Here is a 13,986-nt window from a genome sequence, read left to right as displayed (position 1 = left end):
AGCTTTACTGGTATAAAGAAAAGGGGACCCGAATTCGGTTGACTTATTTTTCATTTTTTCCTTTTTTTTTTTTTTTTTTTTTTTGAGACAAGGTCTCGCTGTGTCACCCAGGCTGTAGTGCAGTGGCACACTCAGCTCGCTGCAGCCTTCGCCTCCCGGGCTCAAGCGATCCTCCCACCTCAGCCCCAGTCCTTCAGCTGGGACTACAGGCACGCACCACCATGCCCAGGTAATTTTTGTATTTTCAGTAGAGACAAGGTCTCACTATGTTTCCCAGGCTGGTCTCGAACTCCTTGGCTCAAGCAGTTCGCCCACCTCGGCCTCCCAAAGTGGTAGGATTACAGGCATGAGCCGCTACATCCAGCTGACTTATTTCTCTTAGCTTTTAAAATGTGGACTATAACAACCGCCCCTGCCCCCACCACACACACACAATGAGAAAAAGATAAACGTGAAGATTAATATATTTGTGTAAAACAAAATGCTCATGTACTCCAACTCATGTCAAGAAATAGATCACTATTCGTTTTTCAGAAAAGTTGTCTTCCTAAGATGTGGCAATGGGCTTTATAGCTCTGATAGTAGATAAGAGCAGACAAATCAACTAAATTACAAACTATCTTTTTTAGTATTACTTTTTTTAATTTTTAATTTTTTGGGGTACATAGTACATAGTAGTTGTATATATTTATGGGGCACATGAGACACTTTGATATCAGGCATGCAATGTGTAATAATCATATCATGGAAAATGGAGTATCCATTCCCTCAAATATTCATCCTTTGGATTATAAAGAATCCAGTTATACTCTTTTAGTTTTTTAAAAATATACAATTAAATTATTATTGACTGTATTCACTCTATTGTGCCATTGAATAGTAGGTCTCATTCATTCTTTCTATTCTTTTTGTACCCATTAACCATCCCCACTTCTCCCCTGAGCCCTGCTACCCTTCCCAATTTCTGGTAACTATCCTTCTATTCTCTATCTCCATGAGTTCAATTGTTTTGATTTTTAGCTCCCACAAATAAGTGAGAACATGCAGTTTGTCTTTCTGTGCCTGATCCATTTCACTTAACATAATGACCTCCAGTTCCATCCATGTTGTTGCAAATAACAGAGTCTCATTATTTTTCATGGCAGAATAGTACTCCATTATGTATATGAACCATATTTTTTTTATTCATTCATCTGTTGATAGACGTGTAGGTTACAAACTATTTTAATTTTTTTCTACAGACAAAGCCACAGTCATGCAAAGGAATGTGTGTGTGCACAGGTATTCATTGTAGCACTTTTTTTTTGTAATGAGCAAAAGATCAAAAGCAATTTTAATGTTCATTCATATGTGACTGGTCAGATGAAATTTTGTTACATTCATCCAATAAAATACAATGTAAAAATTAAAAAGAATGAGGAACTTTGAGAATATAGAGACAGAAGGAACCTTTCTAACTCATGATAAATCCATAATCACCTGAATAACCAAATCCATTTAAAGACATTATAAGAAAACAAAACTACAGACCAATAACTCTCATGAACATAGATGCAAAAATTCTCAAAAACATATTAGCAAATCAAACCCAAAAATGTCTAAACTATTATAATCTAAGTATAAAGCATACTGTAAAAATTATTCATGCCAGGTGTGCAAGTCTAGTTCAAATTTCATAAATTAATTAATGTAATCAATTACATCAACAGATTAATGAAAAAAACCACAGTTATATCAGTAGAGGAAGAAAAAGTACTTGACAAAATTCAACATCCATTCATAATTTTAAAAAATGCTCAGTAACCCGGGAATAAAGAGGAACTTCCTCAATTTGATAAACAATGCCTACAAAAAATCCTACAGCTAACATTATACTTAACCGTGGGAAACTTGAAGCTTTCCCACTAAGGCCAGGAACAAGGCAAGGTCGTCTTCACTCATATTGGTTTTCAGCATTGCTGAAGTCTTAGCTAATTCAATTAGAAACAAATTGAAAAGGTGTGCATATTGGAAAGGAATAAAAAAACTTTTGTTCAGAACTGACATGATCATCTATGCAGAAAATCCAAAAGAATGGACAACAAACACTCTGCAAGTAATAAGTTACTATAGCAGGGTTGCAGGGTACAAAAAAAATCAATCACTTTCCTAGATACCAACAGTGAGCAAATGGAATTTGAAATTAAAAACACAATACTATTTACATTATGTCCCTCAGAAATGAAACACTGAGTACAAATCTAACAAAATATGTACAAGATCTATATAAGAAAACTATAACACTCTGATGAAAGAAATTATAGAAGAACTGAAGAAATTGAGAGATATTCCATGTACTGGGCTAGGAAGATTCAAGATTGTCAAGATGTCAATTTTCCTCAATTTGATCTTTGGATTCGGTACAATCCCAGTCAAAATTCCAGCAGTTTATTTTGTGGATATAACAAACTGATTCTAAAGTTTACATGGAGAGGGAAAAGACTCAGTATAGCCAACATAATATTGAACAAGAAGAGCAAAGTTGGAGGACTGGCACCATCTGATTTCAAGACATACTGTAAAGCTACAGTAATCAAGACAGTGTACTACAGGCAAAAGGACAGACAAATAGATCAATGGAACTGAATAAGAGAGCCAGAAATAGACTCACATTAATATTGTCAAGTGATCTTTATCAAAGGAGCAAAGGCAATTCAATGGAGAAAGGATAGTTTTTGCAACAAATGGTTCTGGAATGACTAGATATCCATGTGCAGAAAAGTAAATTTAGAAACAGACCTTACGTGCTTTGCTAAAATTAACTTAAAATGGATCACAGACCTAAATGTAAAAGACAAAACTATAAAACACCTAGAAGATAACATAGGAGAAAATCTAGATGACATTTGGTTTGATAATGACTTTGTAATTACAAAACAAAAGGCATAATCCGTGAAAGAAAGAATCAAGAAGGCAATTCTTACTAAAATTGAAAATTTCTGGCTGGGCATGGTGGCTCACACCTGTAATCCCAGCACTTTGGGAGGCTGAGGTGGGAGGATCGCTTGAGCCCAGGAATTTGAGACCAGCCTGGGCAACAAAGTGAGACAAACCCATCTCTACAGAAAATACATGATTAACTGGGCATAGTGGTGCATACCTGTAGTCCTAGCTTCTTGGGAGGATGAAGTGGGGGGATCACTTGATTCCATGAGGTTGAGGCTGCTGTGAGCTGTGATGGTGCCACTGCACTCCAGTGTGGGTGACAGAGTGAGACTCTGTCTGAAAAAAAAAAAAAAAAAAAAAATCTAAAAAAAAAACTGCTCTGTGGGAGAATGTTGCGAAAGACATATCAGATAAAGGACTGTTATCCAAAATATGCAAAGAACTCCTAAAAATCAGCAACAAGGACACGGAAATCCCATTTTAAAAATGGGCCAAGCTCTTAACAGGCACCTCAAGAAAGAAGATATACAGATGCCAGGTTAACATATGAGAGGGTGATCCACATCATATATCATCAGGGAAATGCAAGTTAAAACAATGAGATACCACCCTACACCTATTAGAAATGGCCAAAATCCAGAACACTGACAAAACCAAATGCTGGCAAAGACATGGAACATCCTCATTCATTATTGGTGGGAATGCAAAATGATACAGCCACCTTGGAAGAGAGTTTGGCAGTTTCCCATGCAACTAAACATATGCTTACCATACAATCCAGCAATCATGTTCTTCAGTATTTATCCAAACAAGTTATAAACTTCTGTCCACACAAAAACCTGCACATGGATGTTTATAACAGCTTTATTTATAATTGCCCAATTAGGAAGCAACCAAGATGTTTTTCAGTAGGTGAATGGATAAATAAATGATGGTACATCCAGACAGTGGACATTATTAAATGCTAAAAGGCAATGAGCTATCAGTCTATGAAAAGACATAGAGGAAACTTTAAATGCATCCTACTAAATGAGAGATGCCAATCGTAAAAGGCTACATACTTCATGATTTCTACTATATGACATCCTGGAACAGGAAAAAACTATAAAGACAATGAAAATATCAGTGGTTTCCAGGGGATAGGGAGGAGGGAGGCGTGAATAGGCAGAGCACAGAGGATTTTTAGGGCAATGAAACGAGTCTGTATGATACTGTAATGGTGAATACAGGTCATTATACTTTTGTCCAAACCCACTGTATTAGTCTGTTTTCATACTGCTATAAAGAACTCCCTGAGACTGGGTAATTTAGAAAGGAAAGAGGTTTAATTGACTCACAGTTCAGCATGGCTGGGGAGGCCTTACAATCATGGCAGAAGGGGAAGGGGAAACAGGCCACCTTCTTCACAAGACAGCAGGAAGAAGTGCCCAGTGAAGGGGGAAGAGCCGCTTATGAAACCATCAAGATCTCATGAGAACTCACTCACTACAATTACCTCCACCTGGTGCCTCCCTTGACACGTGGGGATTACGGGGATTACAATTCAAGATGAGATCTGGGTGGGGACACAAAGCCTAACCATATCACCCGCTGAAAGTAAAACACCAAGAATGAACCCTAAAGTAAACTGTGGGCTTTGGATTAATGATGTATCTATGTAGGTCTATCAACTGTAAGAAATATATTACTCTGGTCGGGGATGTTGATAATGAGAGGGGTTGTGCATGTGTAGGGGCAGTGGGTTTATGGGAAATCTCTGAATTTTCTTCCCAATTTGCTGTGAATCTAAAATTGCCCTAAAAAATGAACTCTAGGCCACGTACAGTGGCTCATGCCTATAATCCCAGCACTTTAGGAGGGCAAGGCAGGAGGATTGCTTGAGCTCAGGAGTTCAAGACCAGCCTGGACAACTTGGTGAAACCCTGTCTTTACAAAAAATACAAAAATTAGCTGGGCATGGTGGCACAAGCCTGCAGTTTCAGCTACTCAAGAGGCTGAGGTGGGAGAACCATCTAAGCCTGGGAAGTCAAGGCTGCAATGAGCCGTGATTAGTGCCACTGCACTCCAGCCTGGGTGACAGAGTGAAACCCTGTCTCAATCAATCAATCAACACTCTGTTAATAAAATAATGAGGCAGCCCCTTATGTACTAATGTGATAGTATTTTTGTCTTACTGCCTAGAATTTACCCACACCTAGCTGGGAAGGATGACTGAAAAAAGGATTATTTTAGCTGAATGAATTGCTGCCCACATTTGTTAATAAAGTAGGGGGAAGAATATTGGGTAGGCAGCTGGCAGTCTCCAGGGGAGCTTACGCCTTTGGGTACTCAACAGTCTCTACACTCTTCTCCCCAAACAGAAAAAGTGGTCCTGTTCTTCCCGTGGGCACTATCCCGAGAGTTTTATTTTGGACTTCCGGATTCAAGCAAGTCTAGAAATGTTTATTGGTGGTGAATGTCCCATAGACACCAAGAATCCTGTTTCTGAAGACCCCAATACACAAGGGTGCAGCTGGAACTGAGAATCCACAATGGCAACTTCCAATGAAGAAAAGAAAAATGGGGAGGATGCAGCAGGCACTGTTCCACTGCAATTAACCAAGGCCAATGGGAAGGAAAGTAAGACTCCTCTGTCCTGGCAGTGGAGGAAGGCTGTTAATTAGCCAGTCTAGAAGCCCTGGTTTTCCTGTTTCAAGGTCATATGCTGTTCTTGGCTCCAGGTTTTTCCTTCTTGCATTTTCTCTTTGTTCCTTATTTTCTATGGCCACAACTTAGTTGGGCATTAAAGGGTATACTTTTCTTAGGAACTGGAAAGCATTTATAGGAGTCAAGAATGCAAATGAACTAAGTAAACTTCTCTGTTTTGGAAATGTTGGAAATGCAAATAACTTTAGGGGAAACAGGAGGGAAAGGGAGAAGCGGTGGAGTGAGTGAGGACGCTGATAACAGGACTGCCTCATATTCGTGTAGAGTTCTGTCTTTTGCCAGTGCATCCGGAAAGTATGTTCTGCACCGAAGGACCATTTCTGAGTGGTTATTTCCTGAAAGCAAAGTAAAGGGCTGAGTACCTTTGTGGGTTGATTTATTTCAAAACAAAGGTGTGAGGCAACAGTTAGCCATGGTACTTTCCTTAAAGCAGAAGTTCAAAACCAGAAACTGATGAAAAAGTAAGCCACATGAGAATCTCTAAATATTGTGTGCTTGAGGATGGGTGTTTATTGGACATGGTCTAGTTCATGTAATGAGGGTTGGAGATAATTTTGATTTGACATTAAAACTTCTCACTTGACACCTAGGTGATACTATTGTTTATTGATTCATTTATTCAATGAGTATTTAATGAATGTCTATTACATATCAGACAGTGTTTTACACATAGAGGATGGGGTTCAATCAGTGAACCATACAGACCAAAATCCCTGACTTCAGAGAGCTTACATTTTCATTGTTTAAAAGAAACCATATCTCCAAAGGCTGTGCTCTAGAATAATAACAACAACAAGAAGAACAAAAATCAGAAATAAATAAATAAATAAATAAAAGAAAGCATTTCAAGTTTCATACTTTTTTTTTTTCAGACAAAGTCTCACTCTTGTCCCCCAGGTTGGAGTGCAATGGCGCAGTCTTGGCTCACTGCAACCTCCACCTCCCGGGTTCAAGCAATTCTCCTGCCTCAGCTTCCCAAGTAGCTGGGATTACAGGTTCGCACCACCATGCCCAGCTAATTTTTGTATTTTAAGTAGAGATGGGGTTTTACCATGTTGGCCAGGCTGGTCTCGAACTCCTGACCTCAGGTGATCCACCCGTCTTGGCCTCCCAAAGTGCTTGGATTACAGGCATGAGCCACTGCACCCAGCCAAGTTTCATACTCTTTTATAACTTTTAAACAGTTATTATACTCTTTCATGCCGATGAGTTTGACAGTTTGAATTCAATGGCCAAATTCCTAGAAATTCAGTTTACCAAAACTGACAGGAAAAAACAAAAAAACAAAAAACAGAAGAGTCTAATGACTGTTAAAGAAAACAAACCTGTTATTAAAAATCTTCCCAGAAAGAAAACACAAGACCAAGTTGGCTTCACTGGTGAATTTTTCTGAATATTTAATAAAGATATAACAGCAGAAAAAAGAATCAGGGGAATTACTTCTCAATTCCTTTTCAGAGACCATTACAAGTTTGATGTAAAACTTAGCAAGGATACTAGAAAAAGTGAAATAACAGAGCCATTTTTATATAAACATAAACACAGGAATTCTAACCAACTCTTGTGAGATATAAATATTTAAAGTACATCAGGACTAAGTGTGGTTTATTCCAGGAATTCAAGAGTAGTTTAACAGTCAGAACTTAATGAACATTATTTATAATGATTTACATAAAAGAAGAAGAATAATATAACCATCTTAATACATGTAGAAAATGCATTTGATAAAATGCAAAGTCCATTCATGATGTAAGAAAAAGAAACAGAAAACTCTTAGCAAACTAAAAATAGAAGAAAACTTCCATAGTCTGATTTTTTTTAATAGCTATAAAAAACCTACAGCAAACATTTTACTTTATACTTTAAAGTCTTCCCCTTATTATGCGCTACCTCATCTAAGTCTTACAAATCCCCACCAGTCTTTCTCTTCTTGTATTTCCCAACTCCACTTACCCCAGGGTATAGGCAGAAGTCAAAAAACAAAAAATAACACTAATATTATAGTAGCCTGACTGTCTATTTCTTAGCCCCAAATCAGGGACACAAAAGCATTTTTCCTGAATAAATATTTGAGCTGCGCATCCTTGAATGCCTCAATATGACTCAAGGGTAGATGAAGCTGGAACTGGCATTAGGGTAGAATGAACAGAACTCAAAATATCCCTGACCCCATCCTCACATTGCCCGTAACTCAGTCTCTGCGGGAGGTGAAGCAGAGTTGGCAGCCGTGTCATTAGTTGGGGCTGAGTCCTCAGACAGGGCCCTCTCCAGACTGGTGGGCAGGGAGTGGATCAGTCTCTCTCGAAGTCCTGGCCCACAAAGACGTAAAGCATGGGGTTGAGGCAGCTGTTGAAGAAGGCCAGGGAGCTCGTTGGGTTAACCAGGATGTCAATGATTTTGTACTTGCCATCGAACAACATCTCTTTGAGCCAGACGGTGCTCAGAAGGGCAACCAGTTGAAAGGGGAACCAACAGATGAAGAAAGAAGCCACCACAGCAGTGAGGACCCGTAAGGGACGGCTGGATTTAATCATGCCCTTTTTGTGGATCTTGGCTGCAATGAGCCCATAGCAGATGGCAACAATGGACATCGGCATGCTAAAGCCAATGACAAACCGGATAATCCCTCTGGCTGTCAGCATGGTAATGGCCACCTTCTTCCTCTCCTCAGGGGTGTCACCCCAGGATGCAAAGCTGAAAGTACAGTATGTGTCCCCATTTGGAATAGTCACTGTAGTCAAAAAGAGGAAAACTGGCAAGGTAAGGACTAGGGCAAGAATCCAAGGTCCGATGATCACCTTCATGGCCAGACTCACAGTGCGGTGGTTCTGGGCCCAGACTGGATGCAGGACACAAATACAGCGGTCCAGTGCAATGAAACCAATCAAGAAAACACTTCCAAAGAGGTTGATGTCCACCACGATGTGAATTAACTTACACAGGAACCAGCCAAAAGGCCATTTTTCTCCCATGGCCATGGAGACAATGAGGAATGGTAACGTGGCCGTGAAAGAAAAGTCAGCCAGGGCCAGGTTCAGGTAACAGATGGTGGTGACTGTGCGTGTCATCTGGAATCCAGCCACCCAGATCACAAGCCCATTGCCCAGGACCCCGAGGACAAAGGTGACCCCAAGCACCACCAATGGGAGGATCCGCAGAATAGTGTAGCCAGCAGACTCATAGGGCACTTCTTCATATTCATTCAGAGGAGTGGAGAAGTTGGTTTCCATCTTGCCAGCACCTGAAACATTCCAACAATGGCCATTTCTCAGCTGTGGAACCATCTTACAGCATCTGTATTTATAGCTTACATCAACTTCCACTAAAGCTCCCACTCCTACCAGGAGACCCTCTCTATCTACTCAGCCTTGTTAACAATGGTGCTATAGAATTGGCATTCTCTTGGATGCTCCTTTGGGAAGGGATAGTCCTCCATATTCCCATCATTATCAACATGTATTTCACTTATCGGGCTAATCACTTCACCAAGAGGATTACAAGGCTCTGTCCACCAGCAAAAATACTGAACTTATGTTGTATGGATAATGGAAAATTGAGCATAGGCAGCCTCAGCATTGTGAGGAAGGCACAAGACTCAGAATCAGAAGGCTCACATCTGTGTCTCCCATCACTCAATGCAAACATGCTGGCAAGCTCTGCAACCTCTTTCAGCCCCAGGTTCTTCCAGTCTCCCAACTCCTGTCCCTCGAACTGTGAGAACCCTTGACCTATTGCTTGGCTAGTACTCAAGATAAAGTTTGAGGGTTTGGCTTGAGGTTATTGTGAAGAGAATTTTGAGCAGTCACTGGTAACATGTAGTAGTAGTATGTTATATCCTGAGGATTCTGCACTAGAGGAAGTCAGCAAAGAGACTTCCATCTCTGCTTTCTACCCTCTGCTTTTCCCTGTCCCTGCTTGATGTGGAGCTCTTCTCTGTTTGGAATGCAAATAATCAATGCCAATTTGTATAGCTTTGGTGTCTGTGGGATAAAGACTATGAGAATAATAAGTCGTATTAATACTTGTGAAGTTCTTATTAGAGACTATGCGTTGTGTTAATTACTACATATGGGATCCGGTTTGGCCTATGTAATAGCTGTGTAATATTCATTACTTCTAGTTTTCATTAGAATAAATTAAAGCTCAGGGTAATTGTGAAATGTGTTGAAGGTCACTTAGGTAGTAGATAATAGATTAAGGACTTCAGTTTGGCTTGGTCTGACCTCTAAACCCTTACACTTGACAGATATTGCTGGTTGCCCACCCAGCAACTGTTCCCCATTCTTCTCTGCTCAAAAAACCACAATTGTGTTTAGTTACTCACCCTGCAGAGAAGGTGTCTTTTCTCCATGTTGGGAGTAGATCTTGACTAGTCTAATTAGCACTAACTAGAATTCCTTTTACTTTGCAAGGGATTGCTTTAGTAGTGGACACGTGACTAAATTGTGGACAATAACATTGTAAGAATATAACCCTTGAGCGCACTGTCCGCCAGCCGAAGCAGGGGCGAGGCATTGCCTCACTCGGGAAGCGCAAGGGGTCAGGGAGTTCCCTTTCCAGGGGTGACAGACGGCACCTGGAAAATCGGGCCACTCCCACCCGAATACTGTGCTTTTCCGACGGGCTTAGGAACCGGTGCCCCAGGAGAGTATAGCCCGCACCTGGCTCAGAGGGTCCTACGCCCACGGAGTCTCGCTGATTGCTAGCACAGCAGTCTGAGATCAAACAGCAAGTCGGCAGCGAGGCTGGGGGAGGGGCGCCCGCCATTGCCCAGGCTCGCTTAGGTAAACAAAGCAGCCTGGAAGCTTGAACTGGGTGGAGCCCACCACAGCTCAAGGAGGCCTGCCTGCCTCTGTAGGCTCCACCTCTGGGGGCAGGGCACAGACAAACAAAAAGACAGCAGTAACCTTTGCAGACTTAAATGTCCCTGTCTGACAGCTGTGAGGAGAGCAGTGGTTCTCCCAGCACGCAGCTGGAGATCTGAGAACCGGCTGACTGCCTCCTCAAGTGGGTTCCTGACCCCTGACCCCCGAGCAGCCTAACTGGGAGGCACCCCCCAGCAGGGGCAGACTGACACCTCACACGGCCGGCCAGGTACTCCAACAGACCTGCAGCTGAGGGTTCTGTCTGTTAGAAGGAAAACTAACAGAAAGGACATCCACACCAAAAACCCATCTGTACATCACCATCATCAAAGACCAAAAGTAGATAAAACCACAAAGATGGGGAAAAAACAGAGCAGAAAAACTGGAAACTCTAAAAACCAGAGTACCTCTCCTCCTCCAAAGGAACGCAGTTCCTCACCAGCAACGGAACAAAGCTGGACGGAGAATGACTTTGACGAGCTGAGAGAAGAAGGCTTCAGACGATCAAATTACTCCGAGCTACGGGAGGATATTCAAACCAAAGGCAAAGAAGTTGAAAACTTTGAAAAAAATTTAGAAGAATGTATAACTAGAATAACCAATACAGAGAAGTGCTTAAAGGAGCTGATGGAGCTGAAAACCAAGGCTCGAGAACTACGTGAAGAATGCAGAAGCCTCAGGAGCCGATGCGATCAAATGGAAGAAAGGGTATCAGCCCTGGAAGACGAAATGAATGAAATGAAGCGAGAAGGGAAGTTTAGAGAAAAAAGAATAAAAAGAAACGAGCAAAGCCTCCAAGAAATGTGGGACTATGTGAAAAGACCAAATCTACGTCTGATTGGTGTACCTGAAAGTGACGGGGAGAATGGAAACAAGTTGGAAAACACTCTGCAGGATATTATCCAGGAGAATTTCCCCAATCTAGCAAGGCAGGCCAACATTCAGATTCAGGAAATACAGAGAACGCCACAAAGATACTCCTCAAGAAGAGCAACTCCAAGACACATAATTGTCAGATTCACCAAAGTTGAAATGAAGGAAAAAATGTTAAGGGCAGCCAGAGAGAAAGGTCGGGTTACCATCAAAGGGAAGCCCATCAGACTAACAGCGGATCTCTCGGCAGAAACCCTACAAGCCAGAAGAGAGTGGGGGCCAATATTCAACATTCTTAAAGAAAAGAATTTTCAACCCAGAATTTCATATCCTGCCAAACTAAGCTTCATAAGTGAAGGAGAAATAAAATACTTTACAGACAAGCAAATGCTGAGAGATTTTGTCACCACCAGGCCTGCCCTAAAAGAGCTCCTGAAGGAAGCGCTAAACATGGAAAGGCACAACCGGTACCAGCCACTGCAAAATCATACCGAAATGTAAAGACCATCGAGACTAGGAAGAGACTGCATCAACTAATGAGAAAAATATCCAGCTAACATCATAATGACAGGATCAGATTCACACATAACAATATTAACTTTAAATGTAAATGGACTAAATGCTCCAATTAAAAGACACAGACTGGCAAATTGGATAAAGACTCAAGACCCATCAGTGTGCTGTATTCAGGAAACCCATCTCACGTGCAGAGACACACATAGGCTCAAAATAAAAGGATGGAGGAAGATCTACCAAGCAAATGGAAAACAAAAAAAGGCAGGGGTTGCAATCCTAGTCTCTGATAAAACAGACTTTAAACCAACAAAGATCAAAAGAGACAAAGAAGGCCATTACATAATGGTAAAGGGATTAATTCAACAAGAAGAGCTAACTATCCTAAATATATATGCACCCAATACAGGAGCACCCAGATTCATAAAGCAAGTCCTGAGTGACATACAAAGAGACTTAGACTCCCACACATTAATAATGGGAGACTTTAACACCCCACTGTCAACATTAGACAGATCAACGAGACAGAAAGTCAACAAGGATACCCAGGAATTGAACTCAGCTCTGCACCAAGCGGACCTAATAGACATCTACAGAACTCTCCACCCCAAATCAACAGAATATACATTTTTTTCAGCACCACACCACACCTATTCCAAAATTGACCATATACTTGGAAGTAAAGCTCTCCTCAATAAATGTAAAAGAACAGAAATTGTAACAAACTGTCTCTCAGATCACAGTGCAATCAAGCTAGAACTCAGGATTAAGAATCTCACTCAAAACCGCTCAACTACGTGGAAACTGAACAACCTGCTCCTGAATGACTACTGGGTACATAACGAAATGAAGGCAGAAATAAAGATGTTCTTTGAAACCAACGAGAACCAAGACACAACATACCAGAATCTCTGGGATGCATTCAAAGCAGTGTGTAGAGGGAAATTTATAGCACTAAATGCCCGCAAGAGAAAGCAGGAAAGATCCAAAATTGACACCCTAACATCACAATTAAAAGAACTAGAAAAGCAAGAGCAAACACATTCAAAAGCTAGCAGAAGGCAAGAAATAACTAAAATCAGAGCAGAACTGAAGGAAATAGAGACACAAAAAACCCTTCAAAAAATAAATGAATCCAGGAGCTGGTTTTTTGAAAGGATCAACAAAATTGATAGACCGCTAGCAAGATTAATAAAGAAAAAAAGAGAGAAGAATCAAATAGATGCAATAAAAAATGATAAAGGGGATATCACCACCGATCCCACAGAAATACAAACTACCATCAGAGAATATTACAAACACCTCTACGCAAATAAACTAGAAAATCTAGAAGAAATGGATAAATTCCTCAACACATACACCCTCCCAAGACTAAACCAGGAAGAAGTTGAATCTCTGAATAGACCAATAACAGGAGCTGAAATTGTGGCAATAATCAATAGCTTACCAACCAAAAAAAGTCCAGGACCAGATGGGTTCACAGCCGAATTCTACCAGAGGTACAAGGAGGAGCTGGTACCATTCCTTCTGAAACTATTCCAATCAATAGAAAAAGAGGGAATCCTCCCTAACTCATTTTATGAGGCCAGCATCATCCTGATACCAAAGCCTGGCAGAGACACAACAAAAAAAGAGAATTTTAGACCAATATCCTTGATGAACATTGATGCAAAAATCCTCAATAAGATACTGGCAAACAGAATCCAGCAGCACATCAAAAAGCTTATCCACCATGATCAAGTGGGCTTCATCCCTGGGATGCAAGGCTGGTTCAATATACGCAAATCAATAAATGTAATCCAGCATATAAACAGAACCAAAGACAAAAACCACATGATTATCTCAATAGATGCAGAAAAGGCCTTTGACAAAATTCAACAACCCTTCATGCTAAAAACTCTCAATAAATTAGGAATTGATGGGACGTATCTCAAAATAATAAGAGCTATTTATGACAAACCCACAGCCAATATCGTACTGAATGGGCAAAAACTGGAAGCATTCCCTTTGAAAACTGGCACAAGACAGGGATGCCCTCTCTCGCCACTTCTATTCAACATAGTGTTGGAAGTTCTGGCCAGGGCAATTAGGCAGGAGAAGGAAA

The 13,986-nt window shown here is 40.8% G+C and overlaps 1 protein-coding gene across 1 annotated transcript in view; it reads right to left on the bottom strand.

The window, feature by feature from the left end:
* Nucleotides 1-7,003: 7,003 nt before the first annotated feature.
* Nucleotides 7,004-13,986, bottom strand: part of FPR2 (formyl peptide receptor 2) — a 21,836-nt gene continuing 14,853 nt past the window's right edge. Inside the window, 2 exon segments of the mRNA XM_024238298.2 lie at nt 7,004-7,934; nt 7,937-8,872. Coding sequence (XP_024094066.2) covers nt 7,807-7,934; nt 7,937-8,872 — 1,064 coding nt within the window. The 3' untranslated portion in view covers nt 7,004-7,806.

This window comes from Pongo abelii, chromosome 20 (assembly GCF_028885655.2).
Source record: "Pongo abelii isolate AG06213 chromosome 20, NHGRI_mPonAbe1-v2.0_pri, whole genome shotgun sequence".
Taxonomy (NCBI): domain Eukaryota; kingdom Metazoa; phylum Chordata; class Mammalia; order Primates; family Hominidae; genus Pongo; species Pongo abelii.
The sequence above is the reverse complement of the archived record's forward strand: the minus strand, read 5'-3'. Positions and strand labels throughout refer to the sequence as shown.